Raw genomic sequence first — 15,878 nt, 5'->3', positions numbered from 1 at the left:
GGGGGGGGGGGGGGGGCCGTGTTTACAGACTAAACAGGAAAAGAAAGGAGAACTTCAGTGAGGAGAAAGGGGAAAGATCTCAAGGTGAAGGAAAGGAACAAAAATCGCTAGTAAGCCCCAGAGGAACACGCCTTATTGTAAAATATGTATACAACTCAAATACGGGTCCTACGTGTTTGTTCTTTAATGGGAGAAACTAGTTTGCAGGCGAGATCAAACTAGTACCAACTCCTAGTGAAAAGCCTACATAAGATCCTGCAACCCCACTGAACAGCTAACTCCCTCGGATTCTCGAAAATCACTCTCAACTCCTGAAAAAAAATCCCCTATCAGTAGACCTTCCCTCGTACTTTGCACACAGTGTTTGATGTACGGAAGTGGCTCCCTAATGCAGCAACGTCCTTCGCCGATTCAGACGACAACTGTCCCTCTAAAATCCCCTCTCCGAGGTTCTAACTTCGGGGGCCGCAGCCCGTCGGCGGGCTCTCAGCGCTCAGCCTCACTCCACGTTAGACCCAGTCGGCGGAGGGAAAGTCTCCGGGGCGTCCCTCCCCTCCCCACCCCTCCCCCGCGGGAGTGCGAGGCCAAGCCCGGCCAAATAACCGCTCCGCCCCCAGCCCTGTCCCCTAGGTCCGGGCCCCACCTGACTGGTCGCCGCTGTAATATTCCGAGTCCATGGCAGGCGGGTCTCGGCGGGGAGTGTCTGCGCCCCGCGCCGCCCCCGTCACCTCCTTCCCGGCTCTGTGACCACCGACGGCGCGGCCCGGTGCTCAGAGGCTCCCACCCGACTAGAGGCCTTGGAGGTTGCGGAGACTAAGGCAGCAACAGCTGCAGACGCGAACAATTCGACCTAGAAAGCCCGGGCAGGCGAGGCCGTACCCGGAAGGCTGGCAAGGTGTGTGGGTCACCGCACTACTTCCCAGAAGCACCTCTAGGGCCAAAATGGCGCCTGCCCACGACCCTCAAAAGAATTCAGTGCGCAGGCGCCGTCACCTGTCATCCGGCCAATGAGAAGGCGCTACGGTAATGACGCACAACACGACCGGAAAGGAGACTACTGGGAAAATTGAGCGGGAGCCGCGGCTGCGGTTAAAACCTTCCCTTGGAGGAACCTGGCCTGTTCCCCATGGAGATGATAATGTTACTGTATGGGTCCTCCGTCCGCGCCTTGTTCGAGGACCTTCTAGTTTACTCTTCTGAAAAATGAAGACCCGCTAAAATTAAATTTTCCATCATACGGAAATTAACTGTTGTTCCCATCATGCAGCGAGGCGCTTGATTCCCGCCCTTAGTACGGAGAGGAAGTGGCGCATTGCCCTCTGGGACTTGTAGTTCGAAACCTGGCGAGGTAGGCTGAGTTACCAAGTGGCATGATCAAAAGGGCCTCTTTTCAAGGCATTTTTCTTCCTTTCTTTTTAAAAATAACGACTTAACTTTCATCTTAAAAAGCCATTTGGTCAACAATACGAAGTACAGGTTTTTGCTTCCAGAAGAGTCCCCCCTAATGAAATCTTGAGGAAGTCACACTGTTGAACTTTACTTGAGCACTATATGCTCCCTGGAAACAACAATGGTTAGAAACTTCCTGACCTGTCAGTGTTCCCAGAACGGCTCACTGTAAAGAACCATCCTTTTCCCTATCTCTTAGGTAAAACTCACTCTCCACCCTTTTTCATGAGTCCTGTAAGACTTACAGAAGACCCCCTTGTTTACCTGTGACAAGGCCAAAGACCTTTCCCCATTTTTCTGAACCTGCTCGTAAGGGCGGACTCAGATCCTCAAACTTCCTGTTCAAATCTTTGCCCTCTAAAACTAGCTAGATACGGAGATAAATATTTTCTGTTCACTTGACTGATTGAAACTTCTGATTGCAAATCAATCCCGACTATAAATCATCCCACCTTCCTCCCTATGAAAGCCTGAGACAAAACCGCACAACCTAGACATTCTGATCTTCATATCTGGTGTGCTCTCCCTATTGCAATACCCCAAATAAAGTCTATTTCCTTGCTTGTTTGTTTTTCTCTTAAATAAAGAGGACAATGTTACTACCTTTGGATTGGAAGAGGGCCAGAGGAGGTATAAGCAAATGTTCCCCAGCAGGTATAGAATTGCAGAATTAGGACCTTTTGTTAGTGACAAAGCATACACCTTGAACTGGATTTCTGGGCATGCCTAGCCTGCTGTAAGGCCTCATGTGGTGCCCTGAAAGGTCCATCTCCTACCTTGGAGTTGAGATATGTGAATTCCCTGATGCTAGCTTTGCTATGAATTCTCAAAATGCCTTTAATGTGAAGCCACATTCCAGCTTTGATAATCCTGGAACCCTTTGTTAGCCAGTCAGAATATGCTGGCAGAACCCAGTTCTGGGCTCCAGGGAAGGATATGAAAAGAGAAGGAAGAGAGAGGGATGGTTTCTCTGGAAATTGTCATTTTCTTGCAAGAGAGTTCATGGGCATTCTTGCCCCTGTATAGTGGAAACCAGCTTTGAAATCCAAGTCTGCCCCTTCAGCTGTAAGAATGACATCTTCTCAGGCTGTTGTGAGAATTATAAGAGAAAGGAATTAATGGTGCCTGGAACCAAAATGCAAAATTAAAATATTCATTTCCTTCCATTTAATAGAAGAGGCCCCAGGATCTAAGCTCTCTTCTAAAGAGAGTGGGTGAGATTGTACCTGTGTAATAAGGCAAGGTGAATAGGGCAGAAGTCCAGGAAGAGATTAAATGGAAGGGAACCCAGTGCAAATCCTGCCAATAAAGAATTTGTAATTTCACCAAAGGTACAAGACCAACAGCCGTGAAAGTAATTGGGCTAAACGATGTAATTACAAGAGGATAATTGCTGAATTTTAACATAAAGATTCTAACTGTCCTGGCGTTTTGGAGAATGGAGAGATAGAAGTGGACTGAACACACAGTAATGTGCGGAGCCCCAGAAGGCTGTAAGGAAGTGTCAGATCTATTTTTTGTACTCAAGAAGCCATTAACTTAGTGAAACAGGACAAACTTTTTGAAATAAACATAGAGTCTTAGTCAAAGCATTGTGCCTGTAAATGCAAACACAGCTCCAGGAAAGTTTTCCAGAGTCCCTTTTCACCAGCTAGCTGTCCTTCAGAGCCCCCAGTGGAGAAATCCTGGAGCAGCACAGGTGTGCTTTTCTGAGTCCTGGCTGCCTTGCATCTTGGAGACCACCATCTCTCCAATCCTCATTCCTCTCTCCAGTCCCAGCACAGCTGGTCCATGCTGGTGGTGGTAGAGAGGCTCTCAGGGGGGGAGGCTGTTTTTCCCACCAAGGATAATAAGGACAGAGAAGAGAGGAAGGGAGAAGTGAGCTTGCAGCCATCCAGAACTCTCTTTCCCTTGGCTAATAACCCAGAGACATATAAGATTTATCTGACCAGCCTTTTGAGACACTGTAACTTGATGAACATGTCTCGGAGTGAAATGTTACACAATATAAAGAACAGCTTGGAACTGGCAGAGCTTCATACTGGGGGCTCAGAGATCTGGGTTCTGGGTCAAGCTCTGAGCTTATTGTGTCAAATGAGGGAGTTGAATCAGAAGATTTCAAGGCCCTTTAATCTCATTATTCTATGTCAGAGAAACCAGGTCTCCAAGTCTGACCTGCCTTCTTGTGTTTGAGCCACTAGAGGGCCCTGCCGGTGAAGAAATGAAAGAAACAAGTGCGTTCTAAGCCTGCTCCCCAGGTCTGTGCACTGTTTTCACACCCCAGCCCCATGACTCACTAGGACACACGCAAGATGTGTCCTGCCAAGTCATTTGTAATATTGAAAAGTGGGACTCGCTTGAAAGCCCATTAATAGTGGTTAATGAATCACTAAACATCAGTACCATGGCACTCCACACCGCCACTAATACAATTGAATTGAGGCTTTAGCTCTCACATGGAAGGATCTCCACAATATATGAAGTGAACAAAACGGTCATAGAATACTATAAGTGGTATAACATTATTTATGTGAACAACCAAAACAGCAAACAAAAACCCAACCTAAGAATTCCTTCATAAAAATAGAGGGAAAAGAACTTTCTAACGAAGATTGAAAGCTAAAAGCCATAAAAGGCTGAAAATTTTGACTAGACATAAAAACTTTAAAAAATAATAAAATAAATGTAAAAACATATGCGTAGCAAAATCCACACACCGTTATCAAAACCAAGAGATAAATGATTAGGAAGTTAAAAAAGAAGTATTTTTCAACTCATATCATATAATGAATATAGAGCCCCTAGAAATCAATAAGACTAATAACTCAATAGAAAAATGGGCAAAGGATATGACAATTCACAAAAGAGAAAAAATTTTTATAAGGAACAAGGTTTTTTAAAATAAATTTATTTATTCCTTTATTTATTTTTGGCTGTGCGTGGGCTTTCTCTAGTTGCAGCTAGCGGGGGCTACTTTTCGTTGCGCTGCACCGGCTTCTCATTGCGGTGGCTTCTCTTGTTGCGGAGCACAGGCTCTAAGTGCATGGGCTTCAGTAGTTGTGGTTTGCGGGCTCAGTAATTGTGGTGCATGGGTTTTGTTGCTCCGCGGCATGTGGGATCTTCCCGGACCAGGGATCAATCCCGAGTCCCCTGCGTTGGCAGGTGGATTCTTAACCACTGTGCCACCAGGGAAGTCCCGAGAAAATTTTAATGCCTTTAAGATGCATGAAAATATATACTAAAGTAAGATAAAAGCAAATTAAAATTATATTGAGATACTAATTTTCACTTCTCAGATTGCAAAAATCTGATAACATTCCATTGGTGAGGCTATGGAGGGAGAAGCCCTCTCATAGGGTGCTGATGGGAGTATGTTAGTGTAGCTCCCTAGAGAAAGCAATCTAGCAATGTTTATAAAAATTACAAATGCATATGCCATTTAGCCTAGCAATTGCACTTCAGAAAATGTATCCTACAAATATACTTTACTATGTGCAAATAATGTATCTACAAAATTATTCATTGCAGCACTATTTGAAAAATACTGGAAATAACCTAAATGTCCAAACAGGAATGATCACAAAATTATGATACACCTGAACAATGGAATGTTACGTAGCTATAACAAAAAACAAGAAAACTCTCTTATGTATTGATATATAAAAGATTTATAAGCTGTGAAAAAATGCAAAGTGCAAAACAGTATGTCATCTTTTGTGAAAAGGGGAGGAGAACATATATTTGTAACTATATCTTTTAAATTTGAAAATCGTATAAAAAACAAAATATTGGTGTCTGTCAGGGGAAGGGAGGACAAGGAAAGAGGGTGGGAATAAGCTTTTAAGGTTTTTAATAAACACATTACATTTACTCTTGCTCCACGTGATAACTCCTATACAACTCTATTTAATTTTGTCATGTTATATCTGTGAAAATTGATAAGCAGAAGCCTCATTTAAAATGGAGTCAGAAGGTCAGAAAGGGGAGCTCTTATACCCTACTGCTCCACATCAGTTACAGACCCGACAGAAAGAAGTAACTTTGCACGTCCAACAGGAAGAAGATTACTGCTTTACTACCCAGCAGGAGGAAGGAAGAAATTTTCCTCGCCTGGTAATAGGCAGCCAGTGAGAAACGGTCACACCTTAGCCAATGAAAAGCCACTACACTTCAAACTCCCAGTTTCCTCCAATGGACTCCGTTTAACAGCCCCTCCCAATGCCCCCTTCTCTATAAAGAAAATGGACCTCTCCTTTGTTCGCTGGGTGAGATTGCAGTTCACCATAGATTGCATGTCGTGGACATGAATGAACATTCTGCTGGCAAAATAACTGGCTGTTTTATTGTTTTAGGTCAGCATATCAAATTAACTTCACAGCCCACTAACTTACAGCCCATATCTTGAAAGCTTACAGCCCATAACTTGAAAACCGGAAGTGCCAGTCTCCAGTTGCCCATGGTGTGGAAGCTACCCGGACCAACCTGCTATGATTGGGCCCCATCTCTAGACCCAGTGATCCGGGCAGAGATATCTTCATGGATTCTGGTCTTGCCTTTTATAGAAACCACAGGTGTGTGCTCTGCCCTGAGCAAAGCCTCTTCGACGCACAATTATGTGTGTGGCTGAATAATTATTCAAGTTAAGGACTCTTTGTTTTTGTTTTGTTTTAGTTGGTTTTGGTTTTGGTTTTGGCTTGTGGTGAGTGAGGACCATATCACTGGAAGTGTGGGAGCAGAGACTACCTGTGTGTCATAAAGGGGTTCAGCTTTGGAACCATGGTTGGACCAAGTGACCTTTACAGCCTTTTTTAAAAATATTTTTTATATTAGTAAAAATATATATATAACATAAAACGTGCCATTTAATCTGTTTTTAAGTGTACAATTCACTGGCATTAACTACATTCATAATGTTATGTAACCATCACCAAATATTTCCAAAAATTTTCACATCCCAAACAGAATCTCTGTACCCATTGAACGATAACTCCACATTTTCCCTTACCCACAGCCCCTGGTAACTTCTAATCTACTTTCTTTCTCAGTGAATATGCCTATTCTAGACATTCCATACAATATTTGCCCTTTTGTAACTGGCTTATTTCACTCAGCATATTTTCAAGGTTCATCCATGTTGTAGAATGTGCCATTACTTCATTTTTTTATCGCTAAATAATATTCAATTGTATGTATATACCACATTCTGTTTATCCATTCTTCTGTTGATGAATACTTGAATAGTTGCCTCCTTTTGGCTACTGGGAATAATGCTGCTAAGAAGAGCAAAATTGCAATACAAAATCAACACTCAAAGGTTAATTTTTTTCTATACACTAGTAGTGAACAACCTGAAAAGAAAATGAAGAAAACAGTTCTAAGAGCATCAAAAAGAATAAAATGCTTAGGAATATAGTTAACCAAGGAAGTGGAAGCCTTGTTCACTGAAAATATAAAACATTGTTAAAACAATTAAAGAAGATATAAATAAATAAAAAGCTATCTCCTGTTCACGGATTGGAAGACTTAATATTGTTTAGATGGTAATACTACCCCAAATGATCTACCTACAGATTCAATGTAATCCCTACCATAATCCCAATAGTGTTTTTTTTTTCAGAAGTGGATAAACCTGTCCTAAAATACATATGCAATTGCAAGGAATTCCTGAAGAGTTAAAACAATTTTGAATAAGAACAAAGGTGGGGGACTTTCACTTCTTGATTTCAAAATTTACTACAAAGCTTCATTAATCCAAACAGTGTGGCATTGGCATAAGGATAGACATATAGACCAATAGAATAGAATTGAGAACCAGAAATAAACCCTCACATCTATAGCCAACTGATTTTTGACAAGGGTGCCAAGAGTGTTCAGTGGAGAAAGAACAGTCTCTTCAACAAACGGTAACAGGAAAACTGGACATCAACATACCAAAAAAATGAAGTTGGACCCTTATCTTATACCATATACAAAAATTAATTCAAAATGGATCAAAGATCTAAATGTAAGGGCTAAAGGTATAAAACTTTTAGAAGAAAACATACAAGCAAATCTACGTGACCTTAGATTTAGCGATGGTTTCTTAAATATGACACCAAAAGCACAGGCAATAACAACAAAAATAGATAAAGTGGACTTGGTTCAAACTAAAAACTTCTGTACATCAAAGGAGCACTACCAAAAGAGTGAAAAGACAACCCACAGAATAGGAGAACATTTTTGAAAATCATATATCTGATAAGGGCTTAATATCTAAGATATATGAAGAACTCCTACAATTCAGTAACAAGAGGACTAATAGCCCAATTCAAAAATGGGCAAAGGACTTGAGGAGACATTTCTCCAAAGAAGATATAAATACAAGTGGCCGATAAGTGCATGAAAATATACTCAGCATCATTGGTCACTAGAAAAATGCAAATCAAAACCACAGTGGGATACCATGTCACACCAACCAGAATGACTGTAAACAAAATAATAGAAACCAACAAGTGTTGGTGAGGCTATAGAGAAATTGAAATCTTTATACAGTTGCTAGTGGGAATGTAAAATTGTGCAGCCACCGTGAAAAAGCTTGGCCATCCCTCAAAAAGTTAAACATAGGATTACCATATGACCCAACAAATGTAATCCTTGGTATGGATCCCCAAACAATTGAAAGCAGGGGCTCAAATGGATGTTTTGTTTTATAATACATTTAAAATTTTGGAATAATTTTAGATTTACAGAAAATTTGCAAAGATAGTTTAATTTCCATATATCCCTCATCCAGGTTCCCTTAATATTAACAACCTACATTACCGTTTGTCATCAGCTTTGTCAAAACCCAGAAACCAACACTGATACATACCATTAACTAAACTCTAAACTTTATTTATTTTTCATTATTATTTATTTATTTATTTGTTTATTTTTGGCTGCATTGGGTCTTTGTTGCTGCGAGCGGGCTTCCTCTAGTTGCAGCACACGGGCTTCTCATTATGGTGGCTTCTCTTGTTGTGCAGCATGGGCTGTAGGCGCACAGGCTTCAGTAGTTGTGGCATGCGGGCTCAGTAGTTGTGACTTGTGGGCTCTAGAGCGCAAGCTCAGTAGTTGTGGTGCAGGGCCTTAGTTCCTCTGCGGCAGGTGGGATCTTCCTGGACCAGGGCTCGAACCCGTGTCCCCTGCATTAACAAGCGAATTCTTAGTCACTAAGCCACCAGGGAAGTCCCTAAACTTTATTTAAATTTCAACAGTTTTTCTACTGATGTCCTTTCTTTGTCCTAGGACCCCAACCAGGATACCACATTGCATTTTACTGTCTCCTTAGTCTCCACTGGTCTATGACAGTTTCTCAAACTTCCCTTGTTTTTCATGATCTTGACAGTTTTGAGGCATCCTGGAAAAATAGCGTGTAGATTACAGCAGTCCCCAACCTTTTCGGCACCAGGGACCAGTTTCGTGGAAGACAATTTGTCCACGGTGGTTGGGGGGTATGGTTCAGGCAGTAATGTGAGCAATGGGGAGCGATGGGGAGGGGCAGATGGAGCTTCGCTTTGCTTGCCCACTGCTCACCTCCTGCTGTCCTGCCCAGTTCCTGACAGGCTGCGGACAACTACCAGTCCGTGGCTGGGGGAATGGGGACCCCTTGTGTAGAATGTCCCTCGATTTGGTTTGCCTGATATTTTTCTCATGATTAGACCGGGGTTATGGGTTTGCGGGAAGGATACCACAGAGGTGAAATACCCTCTCATTGCATCATATGAATATGACATATCACAGGAGATGTTAAACTTGATCACTTGGTATATTAGTCTGCTAGGGATGCTGTAACAAATACCACAGACTGGGCAGCTTAAACAACAGGGATTTATTTTCTCACAGTTCTGGAGGTGGGGAGTACAAGAACAACGTGGCAGCAGGGTTGCATTCTTCTGAGGATTCTTTCCCTGGCTTGTAGATAGCTGCCTTTTCCCTCTGTCTCTGCCTTGTCCCTCTTTATGACTGTGTCCTAATCTCTTAAGGGTATCAGTCAGATTGGAATAGGGCTCTACCCTAATGACCTTGTTTAACCTTAATTATTCCTTCCTTAAAGGTCCTATCTCCAAATACAGTTCCACAACGGGCCACCTCAAGACCCTGGACTTCCTTTTGTCTCTAATAGTCTGGGTTGATTTAACAGAAGATACAAATTAAAAGAAGATTTAGGAGAAGTTACTAGGAGTTGTAATCTCTAGGTTTAGGGACTATGCAGAAAAAAAAGTTTTTTTCAAAACTAGTTTAAAGTAGTAGTGAGTGAGTTTTCCTGGATTATTGGACACATTTTCCAGGCCTCTGGATGGTAAATACATACCAGCACTGAGAGCAAATCCTGCCCTGCCCACACAGTTTGCTTCCAGCTGACCTGCAGTTCCCTCAGCCAGCAAGTGGTGGGTGACAATTCCTCTCCACCTTGCCGGCTTCAGGTATTAGAACAAATGGGATCAATACCATTGCTCCCTGCCCAAAGGGGGCTGCAGTTTCACTGGACATACAAGCTAATGGTCCTGAAACAATTATGGTTGAGATGGTATAATTACTGGAAGCTTAGTCATTACTCAAGTTTCTGGGTGTGAATCCTGGCTCTGTCACTTTCTAGCTTGTGACCTTGGACAAATTGCTTAACCTCTCTGTGTTTGGGGATATTAGTAGTATTTATCTCATAGAGTTGTTATGAGGATTAAATGTGTTTATGTATAAATAATGATTCCTGGGACATAATATATATATATATATAATACATATATATTGGTTATTATCAGACACTGTGAAGATACAAAAAAACCAACACATAATTCTTGCCTTGAGAAACTTACAATCCATCAGAAGTCCTACTCTAAAAAGAAAATAGGGCTTCCCTGGTGGCGCAGCGGTTGGGAGTCCGCCTGCCGACGCGGGGGACGCGGGTTCGTGCCCCGGTCCGGGAGGATCCCACGTGCCGCGGAGTGGCTGGGCCCGTGAGCCATGGCCGCTGGGCCTGCGCGTCCGGAGCCTGTGCTCCGCGACGGGAGAGGTCACAACAGTGGGAGGCCCATGTACCACAAAAAAAAAAAAAAAAAAAAAAAAAAAAAAAAAGAAAATACATGGTAACAGGTAAATCATGTGATCTGAGTAACGACTGCCTTAGAAATTGAAAGGTGGGCGAGGCTAGAGTGAACTGTAGCGGTCAGGGCCAACTTCCTGGGACAGGAGTATTTGTGATGGTATTTGAAAGACAAAGGCCGATTTGGATGGGAGAGGGATCATGTTTTAATTATGGAAGGCTAACTATTACAACGACAACAAATTTTAGTGGCTTGAAACAAAAAAATTATTTCTTGCTCTTGTAAATGGGCAGTGGGGTGAGTGGGCGTACTCTGCACCCTGGAGCCATTCAGGAACCCAGGCTCCTTCCACATTGTGGCTCCACCATCCCCTAGCGCCTCAGAATCCACTCCTGGATGCTCTGCATGCCACCAGCAGAGGGGAGAAGAGAGACAGTGCAGAATGGCACAGGAGGTTTTAACGGGCCGGGCCTGCAAGTGAAGCATGTCACTTACCCTCATTCTGTGGCCGATCCTAATCATGAGTGAGGCTGAAAAGAGTATCCCAGCTGTGGGAACAGGAGGACACACAGAGCATTTGGTGCACACAGAGCATTTCAGCCAGGGGTAAGATTCCAGCATCCTAATGCTTCTTTTTTCCGAAATAAAGCTCTTAGCAATGGGCCTCTCACCCTCAACCTCTTCCAAGAGCTGGACAAAGTATTATTATCATCATCAAAATCAGCATCATTTAGCTGCTTATTGAGCTGCCACATAATCAGGTTTTGCTTTCCCCTTCCACTACTTCAACCTCCCCAGGGAAATCGTATTAGTCACCAGGATGCCATTATTCTGGCCATGGGGCAGAGGTCCCCCTGTTTACAGCCAGTGGCCTGGGTTTAAGTGCCAGAGGCCAAGACTGAGATTTATTCACTGGACTGCCCACAGCTCTCCAGAGAGGAGAAAGGGACTCTTATTTTGTGCCTGTATGGTCAGGCCACTCAAGATAGCTGTTCTCTTGCTCTCTGTACATCCTCTGCCCAACCAGTGCCTGCTTCACCTATATTCTACTCACCTGACTGACCTTCCTACATACTTGCCTCAGGCCTCAGCTAATGATTGTTCTTATCAAAAAGGCAGTGAGGGGCGTGTCCCTCTGCTGGTTTCCCTGGTAACTAATGAGCCAACCTGAGGTCAATTTCCCCTCATAAACTGCACACAGTGGGGTGTCACTTCAGGACCTTGCTTCAGGCTCCCCCCGTCCATTAAACCATTGATGTCTCTGTCGCTGACTCTGGGCTCTTCCTTTGAAGCTGGGCAAGGGCAGGCCTTAGAGGCCTGCGGGGTGCAGCCCAACAGTGCCCCTCCTGCGGCCTAACCCTTGGACAAACCTCTGGGTGGGTCCCTCAGATGGGATATGATAAAGCACAATCAGAAATGAGTCATTCCTCCTGGACAGAGATTGTAGACACTGCCCTGGCCCATCAGGACTTTGGATCTAAACTTCACCCAGTCTGGAAGTGTCTATCTCACAGCTGCTGATCCAGGGAGGATGCAGTAGCTGGGCTTCCCTGATGATACAGGCATTTCCTTGGTTTGTCAGAACCAAGATCCTCTAGGGAACACAGTCCAGTAGCCCCTTCCCTGTACCTGCTCCCTCCCCCATCTTCTGAGCCATATTTTCTTGCCATTCCAGGAGGCCAATTTCGGTGTCACCTCTTCCAGGAAGACATTCCATTCTGGCTCTTGGGGGCCTCCACTTTTTCCCAGCCGTAATTGCACTTGGACCTATGAGCTATATATTGGTTCTCAGTGGGGGCTGGTTTTTCCCCCTATTTGGAAATATTTGGAGACAATTTGATGGCACCGCCAGGGGAGTGCATATGGTTGGTAGAGGCCAGAGGTGCTGCTGAAAATCCTAAAAATCCCACAGTGTACAAGACAGCTCCTCCCAATGCCCCTATAAACAATAATCTACTCTGAAGTGTCAATAGTACCAAGATTGAGAAATTCTGAACTACCCAGATAGAATGTTTTCTGTGACCTACAGTCCTGTACCGTGCGTAACTGTTTCTGGGGAAACATTTAAGCCCTGCTTTTCCCCAGATATTTCTCTGCCGTCGCACTTTGGAGATCACAGAAATGAAAGGCGAAAGGGCCGTCAGATCCTGAGCTAGGATGAGCAAGGTGGAGAAGCACCTTCCCTGAAAAATCTCTAACAATGGAAGTCTTATCTGTCTTTGAGGGAGGGGAGGGAGTCCAGGTTTGTTTGAGGGTTGGTGTGGTGTAATGTAGTGCAGTGAGCACTGGCCCTGGAGTCAGGTTGACCTCGATTCAAATCTTGCCCCTGCCACCTTTAGCCACGTGACCTAAGCAAGTTTCTTAACTTCTTTGGTTTTAATTTTCTTACTGTGAAATGAGGATAAACACCCCAAATTTGGAGGGTTTTTGATGAGGGTTGAATGGGTTCACATGCAATGAAGCCAGTACACCAAAAGCACTCATTAAGGGCTCATTCTCTTTGAGACCGAGAATCACAAAATTCTCTAAACAGTAACTCTGTCACAGAGGTCTATGCTTACTGCTGTGCTATTTTAAAGTGTTAATGGATAACTTGGCTGCTGTAGACCAGATGGGAAGTTCGGGGTTACCAGGAAACAAACCACTTCAGGTCGTTCTATGATATGTTGGCAGAGCTGAAATGAAATACTCACTGTGCTCTGTTTTAGTTGCTATGGTGATACTACAATGGGTCTGATCATTGGACAGAAATGGAATGAAACAGATTGTCCCATGGAGGCATTTTGGCTCAAGTCAGAAACACATTCTTTTTTTTTTTCCCATGGACTTAATTTTATATGTGTATAATACAAATATTAACTTCTATCATCTTCTCATACGTTTACTTGTGGCAGGCAAATATTATTTAAAACACACACACACGCACGTACACACACACACACACACACACACACATATACACACAGCTCCCTGCATCTTGAGGAGAATCCAGGTAACTGGAATATCCAAATTGTCCTTTGTTTGCTGACAAGTGAGGGGTGTATGGACACGAGACCGAAGAGCGTGGAGGTGGAGAGTTGAAAGGCTCTAGCAAAAACGAGGTTGGTTTGGTTGCTTGGAAGAGGCGATTGCCAGCTGGTGGCCTGGATGAGGGCCTGGGGGAGAACTGTGCTGAACAATGTGAATCCCACCTTCCCAATCCCAACCAAACTTCTGTCTCTCTTAGGAGACCATTAGTAAACTTTCCATGTCTTGTTAAGGGGGTGGATTTTTCAGGGAGGTAGAAGGGGAGAGTGCAGAAGCGGTATGAGAACACAGGCTGATTGCTGCATCCAATTATTTCTGGGTTACATAGCTTCTCTTTCTGGGATATAAGTGCTAGGTCCCCAAATTACTAATAAAATGACAGTAAAGTAATTTAAAATTTTGGAAGACACTATAAACATCAACTTGTAATTTGTTTAGTCTAGATTCTTTTCTATGTATAGGAATTAGAAAAGAAGCATAAAACTATACAACAATTAAAATCTGGTTTAATGAATGTCAATTTAGTCCAATTCTCATGGCCTCGTTTCAGATCCTGTTTTATGTCTGTCAGATACACAGAATTATTACTGGATAACTAGGCTTTCCTGTATTATTCTAAGTGGAGTTCAATTATTATTGAACATTTCTTTTTTTTTAATTTATCTATCTATTTATTTATTTATTTTTGGATGAATTGGGGTCTTCGTTGCTGCACGTGGGCTTTCTCTAGTTGCAGCGAGCGGGGGCTACTCTTCCTTGCGGTGCACGGGCTTCTCACTGCGGTGGTTTCTCTTGTTGCGGAGCATGGGCTCTAGGCGCGCAAGCTTCAGTAGTTGTGGCCCACGGGCTCTAGAGCTCAGGCTCAGTAATTGTGGTGCACGGACTTAGTTATTCCTTGGCATGTGGGATCTTCCCAGACCAGGGACCGAACCCGTGTCCCCTGTATTGGCAGGCGGATTCTTAACCACTGCGCCACAAGGGAAGTCCCTATTTCTTTTTCTATGATAAAATTCTTTTGAAAATAGCAATTTCAGAAACGAAAAATGTCTAAGATTGTGAAGTACCGTATCTAGTAAAGTCATAAATTTTCAATATTGAATAATAGAAAAGTCCATTCCTCTTGCCCACAAAAATCCAGATACATAATAATCTAGTAGACTGGCTTCCTTTAAACAGGTTTGAAGACTCTTGAAATACAAAAACTTTTCCAGTTTCTGTTGAACTCCATCTACACCCTCTGCTAGCATTTCAGGGATCTGGGCAACTGAAAGAAAATCTGGAGACAGAATCTTTTCATGCTCCTGGAATTCAGTGTTTTTCTCCGACTCGGACACGGTTCCCCCAGAGTCATCCCCGAGGGGGTCGTTCCCCTCACCGTCCAGTGGTCCCCACAGACGTCACCATGATCCAGCCAGCACGCAGTGGCCCCTCGTCGCCAGGGCCCAGAAACACATTCTTAAAGGTTAGCGGACTATTTGCACCTTGAGGAGAATTGTGGAAGTAGCACTAGGCCATGGGAGAGCCCAGTCTGGCCACACACGTGACAGGGAAGAACGTGCCCTGACTTCCCAGCCTCTCTTCTTGATTTCCAGGGCTTCGGGTACCTCAGCAACAGAAAACCCAAGACTCTCAGAGAACTGCCCCTCAGGTGTTCCCTCTGAGCTCTGCCAACTGACACAGCAGTCAGGCCAGGTCCTTGAAGTCATATGGACACTGTTTGCTGGGAGGGAGGACTTGACGTGCCACTTGAGAAAGGTTAGCAACAAAACATTCAAGCCCCTTGTTTCAGTAAGTTCCCTACTGGAATCTCCCTGTAATGACATAATGCAAACAAAGCTGTGAGCACAGATTTGTCCACTGCAGTGCTGTGCATGATAGCGATGGACTGGCTGCCTCCTGATGTCCATTCAGGGATGACTGTTACACAAATAATGGAGCACTTGTTGTACAGCAAAGTGAATCATTTATACATATACATATATCCACTCTTTTCTAGGTTCTTTTCCCCTGTATGCCAATACAGAGTATTGAGTGGAGTTCCCTGTGCTATACAGTAGGTCTGTATTAGTTATCTATTTTATACATAATCGAATGTATGTGTCAATCCCAACCTCCCAATTTATCCCTCCCCCGCCTTTACCCCTTTGTAACAGAAAGTTTGTTTTCTACATCTGTGACTCTGTTTCTGTTTTGTAAATAAGTCCATTTTTTTTAGATTCCATATATAAGCGATATCATATGATATGTGTCTTTCTCTCAGCACGCGGTCTTTAAAGACTGGTGGTTAAAGTTTGGTACAGTGTCAGAAAATGCTTATGATTTAATGTCAGATGTCAAAAA

At 43.5% G+C, this 15,878-nt stretch overlaps 1 protein-coding gene across 5 annotated transcripts in view; it reads right to left on the bottom strand.

Annotated features, from left to right (window-relative positions):
• Positions 1-949, bottom strand: part of IWS1 (interacts with SUPT6H, CTD assembly factor 1) — a 47,946-nt gene extending 46,997 nt beyond the window's left edge. For all 5 annotated transcript variants that reach the window (XR_003002274.1, XR_003002273.1, XR_003002275.1 and 2 more), the window contains exon 1: positions 644-949. Coding sequence is in view for 2 of the 5 variants with exons in the window: in XM_024738016.1 (XP_024593784.1) it covers positions 644-677 (34 nt within the window). In the remaining 3 variants the exon portion in view is untranslated. The remainder of the gene's footprint in view (positions 1-643) is intronic.
• Between the last annotated feature and the right edge of the window lie 14,929 nt (positions 950-15,878).

This window comes from Neophocaena asiaeorientalis, unplaced genomic scaffold (genome assembly GCF_003031525.2).
Source record: "Neophocaena asiaeorientalis asiaeorientalis breed wild unplaced genomic scaffold, Neophocaena_asiaeorientalis_V1.1 scaffold98, whole genome shotgun sequence".
NCBI classification, from domain to species: domain Eukaryota; kingdom Metazoa; phylum Chordata; class Mammalia; order Artiodactyla; family Phocoenidae; genus Neophocaena; species Neophocaena asiaeorientalis.
This window is presented reverse-complemented; position numbering and strand designations above follow the sequence as displayed.